We start from the raw sequence: 21,389 nt of genomic DNA, 5'->3' as shown, positions 1-21,389 counted from the left end.
TTTATGAAATTTATTCCTTGGTACTTCCTCATAACGACCATATTCTATATTCAATTTATTGTCTATAGTCAAGTTATGCGATTCGTTCTTTGGTATTCCCTCATAACGACCTATTTCTATATTCAATTTATGCGATAATGCTTTAAATATAGCAAGTGCATTACTTCATTCATCATACTCGGAAAATGTGTGTCTTTGCCTAACTGTTTATCATATTTATCAACACACACACACACACACACACACACACACACACACACACACACACACACACTGATGGGAGTGGGTTCCGGGTGACCAGGATGGTCTAAGCGCTCGCCTTTACCGATCACTCTACCAGCTCGCCTGCGTCAGCATAGGTTCGAGTCTCGGCTCGGCCAGTGTCTGTATGTGAGAAAGCTTGCCAGTGGGTCAGTGGTTCTTACCATGGATTTCCCGGGTTCTTCCTGCAACAGTTATACTGGCCGCCATCTAAAGCCTATTGTGCGCTGAAAAACGGCGTTAAACACATAACAACGACAACAACAATCCAACTGTATTAAAAAATATATGTAGGACTAACCTTTTGTCGCACTCTTTGGGACCCCTCTGGAGGAAGAGAATGATAATAACGCTCCTGAACATGGCTAGCAGATACACAAATACCAATGTCTTGTTTGGTGCAAAAAAAAAAAAAAAAGGACTGACAGTTAAACGGTTTCGCGTTGTCTTAAGCATAGGAATAATAAGTAAAGAGGGATTTCACCAGCAATGGTATCAATAGAAAACATTTAAGAGTTTTTCTGTTCTCTAAATCATTCTGTAATTGATTTTTCTTTGAAAACAGGTTTTTGGTTAAACACTGAAACGCGTATATGTCACCAAGTGCATATAATGTCTTTTTGAAAAGATTCACAGGGCCCAATACCGTCTATACTCTCTAATAAGCCGTGTTTAACTGCACACTGAATATACCCAAATCTCTCGTCATTTAATGCGCTCGCAGATCTAGGCCTCTGCAGTTTTTTAAATTAAAAAAAAAAACAGTCAGTAAAACAAACAAGAGAGATTCTGATAAGTCGGTGAATTATGCCACGGAATATCAGGGTAAGTTTTGTTAGCAGCTGGAGGAGACTTACGAGATAGTAACTACGGTAAAGGTCCGTACTCGAATCAAGTGTATGACAGGGCCAGAATTTTTGTATGACCAGTTACTTCCTGATCTATATTATTCGCACAGAGCTGGATTCTGTATAATAGATGTGGCATATCAAGAGAACAGTACACAATGAAAATACGTGTGATAATTTTCTTGGTTTACACAGCTATCCTTCAGACAGGAATTACAGGTATGTATTGTGATGCAATCCTACTTTTACACTAAACAAACTGGAAACTGTCAAGAAGAAACTGCATTACTACTTTAATAGTTATAATCTAGTGATCCTATAATCATATTGCATACTGTAAAGGCAAAATATATATATATATATATATATATATATATATATATATATATATATATATATATATATATATATATATATATATATATATATATATATATATATATATATATGAGACGATCTATATGGCTGGGTGGTGGTGGTCCCATTATTTTATTTTATTTATTATAGAAGTCACACCCAGACTATATTTTGTTGGAAGTCAATTTTAGTGAAAGATAGTTGTAAAGCTCCAAGCCCCAGTCAGTAAAGCTGACGGTTAGATGGTTAAATATACAAAAAAAGTTGAAATTCAATGAATAACAATTTAATAACAATTCTATAATCAAATGACTAAATTTCCAATTACACTTTTTCCGCTCGACCCTTTAATAAACATATTGCATCACTTGATTAGCAGTGTGAGATTTATTTCCACCTGTCCTTGTATTTCTGTATTTCTATTCATCTTTTGTATCCTTTCTCTCTTTTATTTCTCCCAATTCCTTCTCCTCTTCCTCCCGACCTTTCTCCAAATTACTTCTCCTCCTCCTCCTCCTGGAATTTCTCTTGACTCCTTCTCCTCATCCTCCACTTTCTCCCCCACCACTACACTTCTGTCGACTTAAACTGCCTCGACTACAGTTTCAAACCATATTATAATGAATTCAGTTCTAATTGGAATGCAGTATAATCATAATTACTGATACACAATAAATTGTTGTACGACCTTTTCTGCTGCACAAGGTATAAGATCTATAAAATGAATTTAGAATTCTTTATGAATTTTGGTTGCATATTGGGTTTAACATTCTCTTATATCATGGTAAATATTTCCTTTTTAATTCCTGTAAAATAGACAAACAAGGAAAACTATATTCATCTTTGACGGTTGTTATATTACACCTAATATACAGCCGCCCGTAACTTAGTACTTCCTCATAACGACATCTATTCTATATTCAAATTGTGCAATTATGTCCTTGGCACTCCCTCATTAAGACCATTTTCTATATTCAAGTTATGCGATTTTTTCCTTGGTACACCCTCATTAGGACCATTTTCTATAGATAAGTAAGCGATTCTTTTCTTGGTACTCCCGCATAAGGACCATTTTATATAGTCAAGTTATGCTATTCGTTCCTTGGTACTCCCTCGTAACGACCTATTTATAAATTCAATTTATGCGATAATGTCCTAAATCTAGTAAGTGCAATACTTCCCTCATCACACTTGGAAAATGCGGTCTTTGCCTAACTGTTCATCGTCTGTCTGTTCTATATGTCTGTCTCTCTGTCCCTGTCTATGTCTATCTTGGACTCTTTTTCAAGGTTTGCCCTTGTATTTACGTCTTTAGCCTAACCACACAAACATATACACAAGTAGAGGAATCATAAGGTTGACAACGCATACGTATCACATTAAGGAAACATGCAGTTTTCTTTTGCTTTATAATGCTTCTAAATTCGCATAAGATATCTTATAATTTTATTATTTATACGTGCTAAACAATTACAGATATATTATTGTAGAATCTATTTCGCAAATAAAAAAGTTCTCTCTATCTCTCTCTCTCTCTCACACACACACACACACACACACACACACACACACACACACACACAATGAGGGGAGTGGGTCCCGGGTGACCAGAATGGTTTAAAGCGCTTGCCTTTCCCGATCACTGCCAGCTCACTTCCGTCAAAGTGGATTCGAGTCTCAGGCTCGGCCACTGTCAGTTTGTGGGAAAGCTTGCCAGTAGCTTCCCGTGGGTCGATGGTTCTTACCGGGAATTTCCCGGGTTCTTCCTCCACCAGTTTTACTAGTCACCATGTATAGCAGCATATTGTGTGCTGAAAAATGGCGTTAAGCACACAACAACGACAACAACAATGCAACTGTATTAAAATATGTATGTAGGTCTAAAATTTTGTCTCACACACGCAGAGAGCCCTCTGGAGAAAGCTAAAGATCATATTTCTACTCAACATGGCTAGCAGGTACACAAGTACCAATGCCATGTTTGAAGATCATATTACTACTTAACATGGGTAGCAGGTACACAAGTACCAAACTACTCAACATGGCTAGCAGGTAAGGTACACAAGTACCAATGCCATGTTTGAAGATCATATTACTACTCAACATGGCTAGCAGGTACACAAGTACCAAACTACTCAACATGGCTAGCAGGTACACAAGTACCAATGCCATGGTTGGTGCGAAGGAGGGACTGAGAAGATAAACCGCGTCCCGTTGTCTTGAGCATGGGAATAACACGTAAAGAGTGATTTCACCAGCATTGGAAAAAAACATAAAAAGAAGGTTTTTTTTGTGTTATAAATCTTTGAAAAACGGTTTTTGGTAAGGGTGAGTTTTGTTTGCAACTGGATGAGACTTATAAGCGAGTACGAATGGTAAAGATCCCTACTCGAATCAAGTGTAAGACAGGACCTGAATTTTATATGAGCATACTTCCTGGTCTGGAGCCTGTAGAATAGACGTGGCATATCAAGAGAACAGTACACAATGAAAATACGTGTGATGATTCTCTTGTCTTATACAGCTATCCTTCAGACAGGAATTACAGGTATGTTTTGTTAAGCATGCTTACATTTTCATTTAACTCAATTACATCAAACCAATTGGAACCTGTTAATAAGAAGCTGAATTACTAATTGAATAGTGGAAGTCGTAAGAAAAATCACAATCATCCATAATTACAAAATAGAAAACTGTATTTTGTATGTGCTTCAATTCCTCAATCAAATATTTTTTAGTTGCAAACGTCCAGGTGTTTGTTAAAGAAAATCAGAAATTTTTGGCACAAATTTCTTTCAGACACCAATTCACTTGCAATTGACTTTAACGATTTCTGGAGTTTATAGAATCATGGTAAATAATAACATAAGCGTAGGTTGTTTAGGGAGTCACAAATGACACAATTACAACTACATAGGTTGTTTAGGAAGTCACAAATGACAAAATTACACTCAAGCAGGTTATTTTAGAGGCCACATGTGAATGACCCGATTGCAATTAAACATGTTATTTAGGAAGCAAATGCCATAATTACAATTAAACACGTTATTTAGGAAGAAAATTATACAATTACAATCAAACAGGTTATTTAGGATCTCACAAATAACACAATTACAGTCAAAGATATTATTTAATGGGTAACACATGACACAATTAGTACCAAAACGGTAATTTAGAAAGTCACAAATGACACAATTACATTTAAATCGGTTTTTAAGGGGATCACACATGACACAATTACAACTAAACAGGTTATTTAGGAAGTCATAAATGACCAACTATGTTGTTTAGGAAGTCGCATTCAATACAAGAACAATTAAACAGGTTATTTAAGTGGTCACAAATGAAACAATTATAACCAAACGGGTTATTTAGGAAGTCAGAAATGACATTGGCAAAACAGAGATAGTCAGTCGCGTAGCACACACACACACACATATATATATATATATATATATATATATATATATATATATATATATATATATATATATATATATATATATATATATATATATATATATATATATATAAAATCTCTATTTTATGCTGACACTTAATCCATATCAAGTAGTGTCTTATTGTTTTAGTGCAAAAATGAAAAAAGATGGTTATAAAATGTTTCAATTAAGACGATTTGAATTTGCATATGATATATTATGACAGTTGAGTAGATGATGGACATAAGGTCAGAATGGCCGATATTTAACAGTGAGCATGTAAATAACACGGAAGTGAACACCTCTGCAAGTGGTAGTAGTGGTCGGCGATCCAGAGGTATCGGAATGTTAAGGTTTGAGTGATATATGATGATTCATTCATTATACGTAGAAACTTAATCTGCGCCTCAAGTAAGGACGCTTCTTCTGCCCCAGCGCTCCCATCTACTCGAATGTGTGCTTATAACCAAAGTATGAATGTAACAACGTCAAAGAAACATACTTGAGTGCACAAAAAAAGCAACTTGCTAGTCAGGCAGAAAGTAACAATCAGTTAAATTTACAAATCAGCTAGCTCTCTTTTAGAAATGGAAACTATACACGATATACTATGATTACAATGTAACACCTCCATACCAACAGAGAGAAAAGTAATATATATATATATATATATATATATATATATATATATATATATATATATATATATATATATATATATATATATATATATATACATATACATATATATATATATATATATATATATATATATATATATATATATATATATATATATATATATATATATATATATAGATAGATAGATAGATAGATAGATAGAGAGAGAGATAGAGAGAGAGAGTTGTTGTTGTAGTTGTTGTAGTGTTTAACGCCATTTTTCAGCACACGATAGGCTATACATGGCGGCCAGTATTAATGGTGGAGGAAGAACCCTGAAAAACCCAGGGAAGAACCACCGACCCACGAGAAGCTACTGGCAGGCTTTCCCACGTACCCACGCTAGCCGAGCCTTGGACTCGAACCCACGCAGACAGATAGATAGATAGATAGATAGAGAGAGAGATAGAGAGAGAGAGAGAGGCATGATTATACAAAATAATTTTATATGGAATGACACAGCATGAGATCAAGCAGGTTAGAGAATACAATATGTTCTAAGCAGGAGTAGAAACTCAACGAAGAGAAATGGCACCGATCGATTAGCTCTTATGTACTTGGGCTACAATCCTCTCGTCAAGACGTTAACCTCCCACTGCCCCTTCCCTCCAAAAATAAAACAAAGAAAACAATGAAACCCTTCCCTTCAACAAACAAACTGTCGAACAAAATAAAGAATGGAACATTGTTCATAAGAAAATGGATGTTGGTGGTAATCGATTCTCAGTGTAAATGCCATTCACCTAAATGCACAAACACACTTTATTTTTTTTAGATATACATATTATGAACATGAAATTATAATTATAACTGAACACCTATACTGGTTTGTGTCTTCTTGAAATACGTGTTAATTTTTGCTTGCTTGATGTTTTCATTAAAAAATTTGGGTTTATTCAACAGTTGTAGCAGGAAGAATTGCAATGTTCGAACTTTTCCTCATCTTTAGTAGCCTCTTGTGCAAAATACGGCCCAAACATCGGCCTCTTTTTGAGTGTTAAATTATGACAGTGGCTCCTTCTAGTGAAATACCCACCTCCTCCATTTCACACGAAAACAGAGTTTCCATAATGGGGTCGATAATTTGATGCACTGGAATATCCACGCTGTGATAAAATACAAGTGTTTCAACGATGATTATTTACCAAGAAATATAATTGTCAGCTTGCATGCTTATATGGCCTTATATGTCCGGGACTAGTTGTTCCAATTTTATCAGTTCATTCAAAGTAGCTTCTGTTTACCTTCATCGACAATGCATACTATTTTAGTCTTTGCGAATTTCCATAGCCTTGTGATTCGAAAGAAGAGACGAACTTTTGCAGAAGATTAGTGGCATTTATTCGAACAAAGGCGTTTTATTACGATTGTAAGAGTTTGGGTTGTTTGTGGATGTTCTTAATGAAGTTTTTACAACGCTTAGAAAATCAATACATGACCAATGCCGAGCTTTTTCAAAAAATCATTAAAGAAATTGAAAATGCTTTCTTACACAAAATAGTGTTTCAGAGTTATAGGTAAGCAAATGGCTTATCCCCAGAAAGAGTAGCAGTAAGTATATTCATGGCAGCAAAGGATTATCTTTAGATTACGACATAAAATAGTATATACATTTTGAACGCATTCTTATTCAACATTATCAAGTATATTATCTAGAAAGTTTCAGAAATTCGCAAAAATGTCTCGCAATCTAGCAATGTCATAATTATAAGTATATACAGTAATCTTTATTATTATAATCAGATTTGAAATTAATAAAGATAAATAACTCCTCACATCTTATGTTCTCCTTTCTTAAATGGATATAAAAAAACATAAACTGAAAACTTATATGCCAGATCTAAATATATTGCTTTCCGCAATGGGGTCTCATATCTGGATAATCAAACATCTGCTTGAGCATTGCTTTATGTTCTTTAATTTCCTTTATTTCTAAGGACTTCAAGACAACGGTTTTTGTCAACTGAAAGGTTCTTGAACTTGCAAATACTGAAGTAATTGTTCTTTGATTACCTAATGACCACACATTACGAACCTTTAATTTCAAATTGGCATAGTTTTCCCTTCTTTCACATTGGTATGACTTATTAGAAAGATTTTCAAAGCCGAATGCTAGTACTTCACACCATGCAATACAAAATGCGAGAAAAAACACCAAAAAACAAAGAATTGTTCCTATCTCAAACTAGTAAACACGTATACGAAAGTATCCAGAGAATTCCCTATCGTAAGATATTAAGGAAGGCGATTTTATGAAACGAATCCTTGCTGTGACACGGTCTCTTAAATACTATGCATTATGATGTCTGCTGCTAGAAATTGGCTAATTACTCTGGTTGAGAAATATCTTCCACAAACAGGATCCCCATTATCTAAGAAATAATCACTAAATGTAACAAAATTATATACGGATACGTAAATAGAAATAGCACATACCCTTGATTTATTAAAAAATGCACATATGTGTATTATGCATCCGAGAAAGTCTACAATGTGATGCATCAATTTAAAATCTTGATATTTTATTTTGTAACAAGAATAACAAGAATAACAGATACATACAAAACACGCGCGATGTTTGATAATACTTGTGCAGAATCGGGTACTCGTGGTTGACAGAATGAAAGTATGTGAGCAAAAGTAATACATCTCTCACCATCGTACAAAATTTGCACCAGTAACAATGACAGTCAATCATCTGATAGGTGAGTAGAATAAACCAGCCATATATGAGTAAAAAATCGGTACAGCAATTCTTCTGAGAAGTATGATTTGATTGCACAAATAAATCGTAATCAACGACCAGTAGCTAAATTCTTGTAATTCTTTTGCATTTTCACAAGTTCGCAAGGGAAATTAAATACTTAAAACGTTAATTATTTTAAGTTTCTATTCTAAGTATTGACAGAGATTATTTTCTTTCTACAGTAAACGTACTTTGGAAAAGTGTCAGTAGAACAATTGTTCCTGTGGAGATCTTATTTGTGTGATCTTACACGCTGTCTGATACATACTGTCTACAGCCACCACGCGTTTTAGAAAACCTGTATCGTGCTATTATTAAGTACACTGGTATTACAAAATTCGAAAAATCTTTCACCTATTTTGTTTAATAAATCCGAGATGAAGCAGTTTTGCTGACAGTCTAAGATCAGTATCGGATTACTACTTAGAGAGTGATAGTTTCCATGGTGATCATTAAGAAACTCAGTTCAGATTTCGAATCCCTATATGTCACACACAACATGAAATGCTAGAAACATTTAATTGTTACACAAGCCATGTTTGAGAAATTAACCTATACTTCAAAAGCCAAATACCGCCGGTGCTGCCAATTTTAAACAAACACTTTTCCTCTTTATATTTTCTTTTCCTTTTACTTGAGGCGCAGTTCTCTAATTTCATGGGTTATATTTTTGACCCATTATTCCAAAATTTTTTGTTGTTGGTACAGATATACCTGATTTTAGTTTGATAAGTTCATTAACTTGAAAGCAGCAAGAGCACTGCATCCACGACGCAATACAAAACTTTTAATCTGCTCTGTTGTATAAAACTATTAAAACATTTGACCTTGAACTGTTGCAGCTTGAGATGCGTATCTTTCTTGAACTGCACATTCTTATTACTCTATATTCTGTGCAAATGTTTCGCACATCTCGAGCGATTTTCCGCCGTTAGTATTGTAACGGGGTTTATTATAAGTGACATAACAATACACAATATGTTTTGCTTGCTAATTCATTTGTGTATTTCGGACGATTCATGTATGCATCAGTTCATCCCTCAGTTCAACTAATTATACATTTTAATATCCATCCATTCAATTTAATCGATGATCTAATGAATTAATATTTATAGATTCTACATGTCCTCTTGGCGGCTACAAAAATGAACAACCTCAATTCGGACCCCGATGTATGTACAAATGTAACTGTAAGGACAGTTCCGAACAATGTGAAGAGGTGAGCGGACAATGTACAAGTGGTTGTGCAGACGGCTGGATGGGACCTGGATGCCAATACGGTGTGTGAATACATGATAAGTTAGCTTCCGAGTATTAACTGGAAAAAATTAACAAGTATATTTTCATTGTTTATTTGCTATCTCCGTGTCTAATCACTTGAAAGTTAAAAAAAAATAAATGAGAATCTGTTCATTATCATATGATGCAAATTTCATATATATATATATATATATATATATATATATATATATATATATATATATATATATATATATATATATATATATATATATATATATATATATATATATATATATATATATATATATATATATATATTTATATATGTGAAATTTGTATCATATGGTAATAAACATATTCGCTATCTAAAATCATCTCTGAAGATTTCGTTTACAAAACTGGTATCGAATTTTTCAAATGGTAGGAGATTTTCTTGCTCAGTATTGCTGTAAGTTTAGGATCATTTCATTTTCATAACTTCTCGTTTTAGTCTAATGTTGAACATTGCATTTGTAAAGGGTATAGTGTATGATACAATGCAGAATCTTATTTCAGGTAGACATTGTTGAAATTTATGTATAACCTCATCTATTTTAATTGGGTGGGGATCAGATCACTCCTTGCTATCAACATAATTAAATATGTGTATTATATACTGTGCATATAATATATACAACATTTTCGAGAAGTATTTTGGTTACAATGGTATTTTCCATGATTCATTAACTATGCAAGCCTAAATTTAGACATGTTTCTTTTTTCTATTCATCCATAACTGGACCGTTGGTGTTTTTTTTTTTTGTGCCCCATGAGAATTTGTAAATATTATAGAACGTGCTAAATAACTATTTTGAGCAACTAGAATCGAACAATACATTCTTACTGAGAAATATCAATGCTCTCACCATCTTAAACTCTATTTTACTTTTATCTATCCTTAACTTTCTGATATTATGTTGTTATGTTAATCGATGTTATTTCCTTGGATCTGATAATAAGAACAGTTTCAGTTGCACGTGGTACCATTACAGACAGGTCAAAGGATTCCACTGCTACGATGATGGAAGGCAAACATTAAATGCAAATTATTATTATGTAGCCTAGAATAAATTTGGGTTATACAACATCCTCATTGATATGTATATGTTTTCTGATACTGATTCATCTGCGAATGTAATCATTTGTGGGGTTGGGGGTTGGGGTTTGATCTTCTCTGAAAAAGCAAAAAGGAAATGAGGTTCTTACTATAGTTGTAGTTGGCGGTGAAGTCGAAACAGGTTATGTTTAGCGTTGACATTACGAAAATTCTATAGAATTTTAGGGGCAAGGATTCTTGATTTGACAAGATGTTTCGCGGAAGCCGTTCGATTGGTACAAAATGGATCAAAAATACAATAGTTTCTACAACATGGTTGCCAATTTCTTTACTGATACAACCTGGCGTCTGAGTGATAAAATATATTTCAAATCTCAAGGTATTTTTGCCCTGGATCGTGTTACCCAACCATTCCATTATATAGGTTGATGATATAGGCACAACAGTTAAACTCAAGTATCACTCAGACCATATATAGGAATATTCTTCTCATCTGCAGGGGGCGTTGCATTCAGGAAACCAGCGACCCAGTCATCTTCTGGAGATCCTCAAATGAGCAACAATTCTTCTTTAGTAGTTGACGGAAACTACAACACGTGTAGTAATGTTACCAATGGAACCAAGGGCATGTGGTGGGAAGTAAACCTTGGAAAGACTTATACAATTACCGGATTAGTCATAACAATGCACGAAATATGTAAGCGGTTTTAAACTTATTGTTACTGTAGACTGTAGAAGAAATGAAAAAAAGAGACAAATTAAGAGAAATATGACTTGCAAGAATAAATATTAATAATTATGCTGGATCCTTTAAAAGCTAATATTTTGATCATATTGATTTTGCCTATAGAATATTAAAAAAGTGCACAGTTCCGGTGGCCTAAGTATTTAGCGCACCCGCCTCGGATGCGGGAGGTCGCAGGTTCGAACCCCGGCCGAGTCATACTAAAGACTTGGCGCTCAGTATTAAGAGATTAGTGTCAGAACTATCTACAATCTATCTTCGCAGCCTGAGAAGAAAGCAATAAAAGATTCAACCGTCTGCGGTTTGGTTAGATTAAGTGGATACGATCTTGTGTCATCCTTTGATATCACGGAGATTATAACATCATAGCAAAGATGCTAGGCTTGTAAAAACTAAAATGATCGTACGGCAATCTTCATGACTGATATAAATTCTATTTTTTTTTAACCCATAAGCGCTGGTTTGACTGTCCGTTGTGTAGCGATGAAAGCCGATAAGTATCGGGTAACCCAAGCTACACTGTATCTGCTTTGTTATTTTTTTTTTGTTTATGTGCCGCCTTGCTACCTTTGATCTGTGTAGATCGAAGCCATTTTGACTTGAATTCAGGGCTAATATAGAGAAGAAAATATTGTAAACTCTGCTTTTGAATCATATGCATTGTCTACAAATTACTCACACGATTAACAATTGCAATAACAAACAAAGAAATGTAAAATCAGACATATTTTTAATAAGCAAAATATATTCAAAATTTAATTTTCATTTCATTTAAAACAAGAGAAATGCGCAATGTGGTGCTAGAATGAGAAAAGAAAAGGTTGAAGAACAAGGCGCTTGTGGCAAAAACTGCGTCAAGATATGTAATAATCTTAGTCGATAATAGGTAAAATATTTAAAATGTGTGAAATGCATTATAGGTAATATATGTAAAATAAGTAGTCTAACTTTCAACAGATTTATCAAAGATCTTCGAAAGTTCTATGTTTCACATAAGCTTTTCAAGAACAAGCTAAATCAAGAATATTTTGAGAAGAATTGCAAATGAATTTTATCTATTGACAGATTACAACCAATTATTTCAAGTCAAAGTAACGAACAGTTCAGTCAGCAGTGGTCGATACTGTGTTAGAGATGGTGGATTCACTTCCACCAACCGTCAAATCTCATGTACAGAGGGCATATATGGGTCCATTGTCATGATATCATCAATAGGTAGTCTGACATGGATGATGATATGTGACCTGCGAATATTCGGAGGTGAATACTATTTTTATACATTTCGTAACTAAATTTTTAAGCAAGTAAATGACTACTTCTGATCCGAATCTTGCATAAGAAAGCAAAATTCAAAGTGTTAGATGGTACTTCATTGTCTACTCATCGTCATGAAAAATAACCCGGTAGCTACCTTTTTCTCGGAAGCAAACGTTTATTATATGGTCTTTTATTGTCATTAATTAATTCGTCTACACTATATGTAATGGAGATCAATAATAACACAAAGAATGGGTACAGGTATGAGAATATATATATATAAATCACCAACACATACACAGAGAAACGAGAATACACATTTTTACATTTAATTGGCATAACGCTGTGGGTTGTATTATTCCAGCTGTACACGACGAGGGATAGTTACAGCTACGGTCGGTATAGTCTCCGTTTTGTGGCATATGAATTTCTAAACATTAACCAGATCTACAAAGTATTCAAATGTAATCATGCATAATAATTATGTTATATCACCTGTCGATGAGTAATTTCAACAAATAATCTGTATCACTTCACTTGTTGAACTGATATTGCACCTTACTCTAGTCACTGAGGAAAGATCATTAATCAGTTTTCACTGAATTTATTGGAGATTTGATAACGAGTGAATAATTTACTTGCATTCAACACAATCCAACATTGAAGCCTCAAGCAGAAATTACAACCTAACGTGTTCAGCCACGTGGCTTTAGAACAGACGATCAGATTAGGCTTTGCCCTTTCCGTCGACATTTGGAAAAACACCTTAGAAATACTACATTATCATACCTCGTATACATATTTTGGAATACCACTGAATAAGCTAAATTATGCGGAGACCATATAAATTCGGTATACTGCCTTGGTCAGTTCGTATTCAGCCATATTAGATTTTGCCAAGCTGAAAATGGTCTCTTTTTCAATCTTTATAACTGAACACGTCCTTGTGTCAACCCGATTCTTATAGATATTGAAAATGCCCAAAAGCCTAGTATTTTGACGCTTTATCAATGTGCATAATTATTTAGTGTTTCTTATTAATGTGGACCATGCTTTTCAAAACCATAGCTACTTAATAGTATCTTGCTGAACGTGCATTATCGAGTTCGTTTGTTGCGAATTTTATCAAAAAATACTTCTTTAATCATTCTAATTACCAAAAGGTCGTAACTTGGCGTATCGACGTAACAGCACCCAATCTTCAACAAGATATTCAAAAGGAGACAAAACAGATGGCTGGGCTGAATTGGGAGTGGATGGTGGAACCGATACGGACTTTTTCAAGGGATCATGTATTCACAGTAACAAAACTATTGATCATTCACCTTGGTGGAGAGTAGATCTAGGTCATGAGTTTTCCATAAATCAAATTCATATTGTGAACAGATTTACGGCACAAGGTAATTTAATCACAACGCTGTATACTCTTAGGAAGAATTAAATATTTATAGGAGGCCGGGAATTGGGGATGGGGGGTAATTGCAAAGCCTATTATATAGTAATTCTTCCATTCTCGTAACGTTATTTCACCGAATATTATGCTTTATAATGAACCGTTTAATTGTATTCTATCTTGACTTTACGTAAAACTCATAGTCTACCAACAAACTGCCCCACCCTACCCCAGCCTTTCCCCCGGATAAGTATTTACCACTATAAAAGTGCTTATGACAAAATATAATACACTTAGAGGAGTTGTTTAGAACAAAATAATCATTTATCGGTGATTGTTCATACTTTCATTTTATATACTCCTCCACCGTAAAAATAAAAATACAAACTTTATATAGTACAAAACAGCAAACAATTTTTCCACTTCTCACAATATTCCTTCATTCCAGATATAACCTTCGTGAGTCATCCATGTATACATTGTTTACAAATATTCTCTAAACAGAGCAGATTAATCTAAAATTCACTTAGTCCATATTTGAACATCGTATTTATTTTCCCCGCCACATTTTATTATTTAAATGATACATGCCAAGATATAAAAGATTCTGCACATTATTTTGAGAGAAATAATATATATATATATATATATATATATATATATATATATATATATATATATATATATATATATATATATATATATATATATATATGTGTGTGTGTGTGTGTGTGTGTGTGTAGAGAGAGAGAAAGATAAACTTGAACTATAAATTTAAAGAAACAAAATGAACAACGATAAATTAACTTGCATTTATTTGCATCAGAATTTGTTCAAAAGTTGAAACTCACGATGGACATGTAATGGAAATATATACAAATCATGCACGTAGGATTCAATGACATCTCGGTATTATTGTATGCAATCATAGTTGCAGTATACTCTCAAGGCACTTAACTATTGATCTCGTCACTAGTTTTTGAATTATATTGTTTATCTCTTGTTAAAGAGGATTATAATCGATTTATTTGCTTAAATATCCAGTATAACGTATGTATTCCCCAATTGTCAAAATGACAGTGAAGTTGAATAGCTTTTGTTATTGTTTAATAAAAAATATCATGTCTTTATATTGTTACCCTGTTCTCAGTATTGCCTTATGTACGCATGTTTAAATTATACTAAGTTGTTGACTAGTGAATACTGTCTATTATTAATTATTACTATATCATTACATACACTAAACTGTCACATCTAACTCTAAAGACCGACCATGACTTTTCATGGTTACAAATGACAGTAAATTTGTATCGTCTGTCCACTGTATCAAGCTAAGTGTCCTACGTTTCTTAAATATATTTGTCTCAAATTAGTAAAATCCAAAGCAACTAAAATGGAGAAAGAAAATGTTGCTTAATAACACCTAAGATTGCGATGATATAACTTCGAAGACAGAGTAAATGAATTGGAAAAAGAGAAAAAAGAGAAACTGAGGGGTCTTGATTCCAGTAATAATACATAAATGTACCACTTCCCTACGATCATTCCAAGAGTTACGCCTTATTCTACTAAGATGGTCGATACTACTGTAACGTTGATACAAATTGACAGTGACTGTCCATCCATCTTTGAACGTACGACATCTCAGCAAATTAAATTTTATTTTGACGATTTTTAAGCAATATAAAATTAAACTGAAATATGATAAATCGGTAGAAATACATTCACTGAACCTGTACTTTAAAGTTACGTTGATTAGAGGCACGCAACATGTGAGATGTACAAATGCATACATATATTTTGTGTCATCTAAATCGCTTTGCTGGATTTTAATTTGATGAAAAAATATCGATTTTACTGCAGGAGAATTGTCAAACTTTAAAGTCAAGTTTTGGGCCAGATCTACAGGGACGATTGTATATAATGCTCCAAATGGTAACCCAGGATTATACATAAACGTTACAGACTTTTCATCATCACTGGGGGAATCGATTTCTATAGAACTGAATGGTACTAAAAGAGAACCAAGAATCTTGCATCTATGTGAAGTATTTGTATTTGGAGGTATGAGTTCATATTTTACAGAAGAACCTTTTAATTGACTTCTGTATTTTATTGTTTCTGATCTGTTTCAAATTTAACCTGATCCTTAATACCGCTTTTTGCTCATCAGAAGCAACGTTATTTTCACTCCTTGTTTGTATCAAGTTGTAATATTTGGATCGCATATATAATTACGATTAGATAATCAAATGTTATTTGTTTTCCTTTTTTTCCTATGAACCAACTGATTCATCCTTCTTATGTTAATTTATCTCAATGGCTGTTTAATATGAACCATAGTACACTGTAAATACTTGAGTCACCAATCATTCCATGTTTGTTTTATCAGACTGCCTGGCATATCAATGTGGATGGGAATGTGAGAAGTCATGTTACTGTAAATCAGCCATCGTGGGATCGGACAAAATCGAGGGAATATGTCCTGATGAAGATTGTGTGGGCAGTTGGACCGGAACAAATAATCGATGTGATTGTACGTAGTCTTTTCTATGTTATAATGAGGAGGAATTCATCAGGTAGAACATAAATGTGGCCATTGACTCCTTGAAAGCTTAACTAACATGTAAGTCTATTAAAAAATTATATCGATTTGAGCGAAGCATTAATGTTAGGCTTCTTACAGAGCATCAAATATACAAGCGATAATGATAACGATTCCTGATACATAACTGAACCTGAAAAAATAAGGTCTTTAATAGAGAAAATTGCAAAGGCCTAATTGTCAAACACTGCAACATGCAAAGCTTTTGTCAGAAAAATTTGAGAATTAAAAAAATCTGAGTGATTTCGAGAATATTGATTGAACAAGCCTGATTCTGAGGCCATAATTTCACTTATTTCTTATTACTGTACCTTTATGTTTCTGCCTATATATAGCACTCATCTTACTTTGTTTTTAAGACTGCCTACTTGATGGTCAGGGGAAATGCCCACAGAAATGTAATAAGTGTGAGAATGGATCGTACTGTTTCCCCGAAACTGCCACTTGCTTACAGATTTGTGATGAGAACCACTGGGGACTCAACTGTTCTAGATCGTGTGGGAACTGCATTAGCGGAGACAAATGCAATCAGATAACAGGAAGATGTCCCGGACAATGTCAGGTTGGATGGTGGGACAAAAACTGTTCTTCACTGTGCTCTTTTTGCAAGAATGGCACAAACTGTGACAAAGACTCTGGCAAATGTGAGATTTGTGAAAATGGCAAATGGGGCGTTAAATGCGACAAAACTTGTGGAAACTGCGTTAGTAGAACATGTAACATAACAGCTGGTATCTGTGAAAATGGGTGTATGAACGGTTGGTGGGATGGATTCTGTAATCAGTCGTGTGATTACTGTGAGAGTGATACGAAATGTGACAAAGATTCTGGGAAATGTGAGATTTGCGAAGATGGCAAATGGGGTGCTACATGCAACAAAACTTGTGGAAACTGCATTAAAAGGAAATGTAACATAACAGATGGCGTCTGTGAAGATGGGTGTATGAACGGTTGGTTTGATGGATTTTGTAATCAGTCGTGTGATTACTGTGAGAGTGATACGAAATGTGACAAAGATTCTGGGAAATGTGAGATTTGCGAAGATGGCAAATGGGGTGCTAAATGCAACAAAACTTGTGGAAACTGCGTTAAAAGGAAATGTAACATAACAGATGGCGTCTGTGAAGATGGGTGTATGAACGGTTGGTGGGATGGGTTTTGTAATCAGTCGTGTGATTACTGTGAGAGTGATACGAAATGTGACAAAGATTCTGGAAAATGTGAGATTTGCGAAGATGGCAAATGGGGTGTTAAATGCAACAAAACGTGTGGAAACTGCATTAATAGGAAATGTAATATAACAGATGGCGTCTGTGAAGATGTTTGTATGAACGGTTGGTGGGATGGATTTTGTAATCAGTTGTGTGATTACTGTGAGAATGGTACAAAATGTGACCAAGAAAGTGGAAATTGTATGCAATGCCCGGCTGGAAAATGGGACAGGAAATGTAGCCAGAAGTGTACCTATTGTGCACAAGATACCGAATGCAATATTGAGAGTGGAGAATGTAAGCGGTGTCCCAACGGAAGATGGGGTAGCACATGTAGCCATAGCTGTGAATATTGTGCACAAGGCACAGAGTGCGATATAAGAAATGGACATTGTCTGAAATGCGAAGCGGGTAGCTGGTCATCGAATTGTTCACTGAAGTGTGGACAATGTTTTGGTGATGGTGTCTGTGATATTAAGACTGCAAAGTGTATTCATGGATGCACTGACAGCTGGCAAGGCGCTCACTGCACTATAGGTATTAATGTTTCTATTTTATACTTTATTTGGTAATTTTTTTATCTTATGAATCAAAATATACATATATTATACAGAAGTACAAATCTTAATGAGATAATATGAAAAGACTCCATTGTACTAACCTTGAAAAGAAGGGACAGTAGTTGAATCAACTCCTTTATTGCATTAAGGGAGTTGATACGTGTGATAATATATTACAGTAGCAGGTTCACACACACCCATATATATATATATATATATATATATATATATATATATATATATATATATATATATATATATATATATATATATATATATATATATATATATATATATATATATATATATATATATATATATATATATATATATATATATATATATATATATATATATATATTACGTCACTAACGAAATATAATACGCTTTAATTTTAATAAATATTTAAGTGTGCTCTAAGGAAATTAAAAACTGCTAGACTAAAACCCTGTCTGTTAATTACACACAATGTTTAGATGCTTGGGAAGGATCTGGACGTGTCTGCAGACGTCTCGACACTGTCGTGCAACTGGCCTGGACGAGTGAGTCAGACAGGCTTGGACGAGTGAGTTAGGGCGACTGCGCAATTTTCCCTTACTTAAATCCAATTCACGCTCAAGTCCTGACACTACTCCCCTCCCCACTAGACACTTTCAAGTCCTGTCGGGATGGGCGAGTGGCAAAGCAGCAGGTGTGGATACACTGGGAGCTGTAGCGGCATATCTGCCCACAGGAGGCTCAGAATAGAATTGTGTTATTTTAAACTGCAAGGCCCAAAACCATAAAATAGTTTGTTTTTTTAAAATATTAAAATACCGAAATTGTAGAATAATGTTATTTGAAATTAAAATACCAAAATAGAATAATACGATTTTAAATTAAATTGTTTCGATAATTGTCAGACTTAGATCCATGATATGGGTTTATACAGACGTTCTCAGGGTTTTAACTAACACACATTAGTTAGAAAGTAGTAGATTTCACATCAGACTAAAACTGGTAAAAGTCTATTGGGACTAAGGGGAATTTTATTTTAAATTTACGTTCAAAGGAAAGAGTGGGGTCGGGTAGGGGCTGCTGCCTTTTAAATCTGCAAAGATAGTGATTGTTTACAACTGATATTAGTTACAGTTTATTTAAACTACATACCTTGAAAATGCTTTGAGAGCTAAACTGTGTATATGTCTAAGCATGATTTAACAAATGTTATTGCTTAAACAGAATTAGATCAAATTGGTTTGGTGCAAAAGAAGATAACATATATTTTACAACAAACATTTAGATAAAACCAATTTCTATGAGATATTTATCGTTTGTTTTGTTGTTTATATTAATCATTTTTGTAAGGATATTTGGAAATAGGTTTAATAATAAAAATGCTAATTTTTGTTTATCAACAACATATGTACATATGCCATGATACTATTCAGACTTTCTAACACCAATCTCCACTTACAAGTCAATATAAATAATATTCACCGAGCAGTGACATCCTCGTTTTGATTTTTAGCGATCGATATTAGGGACGGAATTCATCCGAAACGCGTAATGTGAAATGGAAAATGGTTCGAACCGTTCACAATACAGTTGATGATATGTAATAATTATCGGCCGACAAAACCATCTCCAAATTACATTGATTTTGCAATAATAATAATAATAATAATAATAATTATTATTATTATTATTATTGTTATTGTTGTTATTATTATTATTATTATTATTATTATACAGTAGATGAGAAAATGACACAGGCAGAGACCGAAAAAGGAGTGGTGATAGGTGTATCCATAGGGACCGTCCTTACCTTGTGCTTGGTGGTAGTGATAGTTCTGTTTCTGGTGATTCGAAAAAGGTTAGATTTAAATACTAAACACACGAGTCTGCTCGCAATAAAGACTAAATACACAATCACTATGTTACACTTCGAATTTTCCCACAAAATTTGTAGCATTCGTATCAAATTTTCAGTTCAGAAGAGACAGGATCTGATATGGTCCACATAAAAACTAACAATGAAAAAATAAACGTTAAGAAGAGCGTCATCCATTCAGGAGCATTAATTTTCACTAATTTATTGGGCAAATATTTATATTACTTGTTCAGTTCGTAAACAGAGTTTTTGACGTAGTACCTATTGAGTTATGTCACTGTTTCTATCATTTATTGCATGTTACAGACGTGAAAATATATTGAAGTGCAAAATGAAGGAAAGGTCGATACAACAGTCGGAAGAGAGCAACAGCGTTGTCTATGCCAATATTGTTGGGAGCCATGAAAAACGTAAGGAACCTTATCTTTTTCCGACAAAGAATATAGTTACGTTTATCAGTCTAACGTTGATTTTTAGCATTTTTCATCGGACATAATGTGTAATCGGTACGAAAGAAACGGATGGAATTGGCAAGTAAATGTTATGTTTTGACAGGATACAGAAGTATCGTTCTTATGGTTTTGATAAGAAACTAGTACAAACTCCATAAGTTGTAAAACGAAGCCACGTTTGATTTGTAAAATAGAAACAAATACTATGGATTTATATTTCTTGTATGAATGGTTGGATTTAAATAGAATTACATCAAGATTATGTTACTATATGCCAAACGTAGTTAAAAAAGAAACCAACGTTTTAATTTGTACATGCTCATTCAAATGCAATTGTTGATCTGATATGCGATTCTGAGAATAGTTTGTATGGTTTGGATTTATATACAAATTGAAGCGATACATGATAACTGCTTTTATCTAGGAATCAGTTAAAACTATGAAGATGTCTTTTTAATCTTTTTCGAAGTGTGGCTTATGATAGTCACATAATATATTCTCACACAAACATATCACACACACACGCACGCACGCACACACACACACACACACACACACACACCTAAAGCCAATCAGTTAATCAGAGGGATATATCGGTTGTTACATTCCGAAAGAAAATTTG

The 21,389-nt window shown here is 33.9% G+C and overlaps 1 protein-coding gene across 2 annotated transcripts in view; it reads left to right on the top strand.

Annotated features, from left to right (window-relative positions):
• Window positions 1-1,247: 1,247 nt before the first annotated feature.
• LOC149798250 (uncharacterized) overlaps window positions 1,248-21,389 on the top strand; it is a 47,509-nt gene continuing 27,367 nt past the window's right edge. For both annotated transcript variants that reach the window (XM_089963379.1, XM_089963378.1), the window contains exons 1-10: window positions 1,248-1,328; window positions 9,449-9,613; window positions 11,171-11,368; window positions 12,482-12,676; window positions 13,837-14,073; window positions 15,930-16,130; window positions 16,459-16,602; window positions 17,031-18,419; window positions 20,177-20,297; window positions 20,622-20,725. In XM_089963379.1, the coding sequence (XP_089819505.1) occupies window positions 1,268-1,328; window positions 9,449-9,613; window positions 11,171-11,368; window positions 12,482-12,676; window positions 13,837-14,073; window positions 15,930-16,130; window positions 16,459-16,602; window positions 17,031-18,419; window positions 20,177-20,297; window positions 20,622-20,725 (2,815 nt within the window). In that variant the 5' untranslated portion in view covers window positions 1,248-1,267. The remainder of the gene's footprint in view (window positions 1,329-9,448; window positions 9,614-11,170; window positions 11,369-12,481; window positions 12,677-13,836; window positions 14,074-15,929; window positions 16,131-16,458; window positions 16,603-17,030; window positions 18,420-20,176; window positions 20,298-20,621; window positions 20,726-21,389) is intronic.

This window comes from Sinohyriopsis cumingii, chromosome 6 (genome assembly GCF_028554795.1).
Source record: "Sinohyriopsis cumingii isolate HCF-2022 chromosome 6, ASM2855479v2, whole genome shotgun sequence".
NCBI lineage: Eukaryota > Metazoa > Mollusca > Bivalvia > Unionida > Unionidae > Sinohyriopsis > Sinohyriopsis cumingii.
The sequence above is the reverse complement of the archived record's forward strand: the minus strand, read 5'-3'. Positions and strand labels throughout refer to the sequence as shown.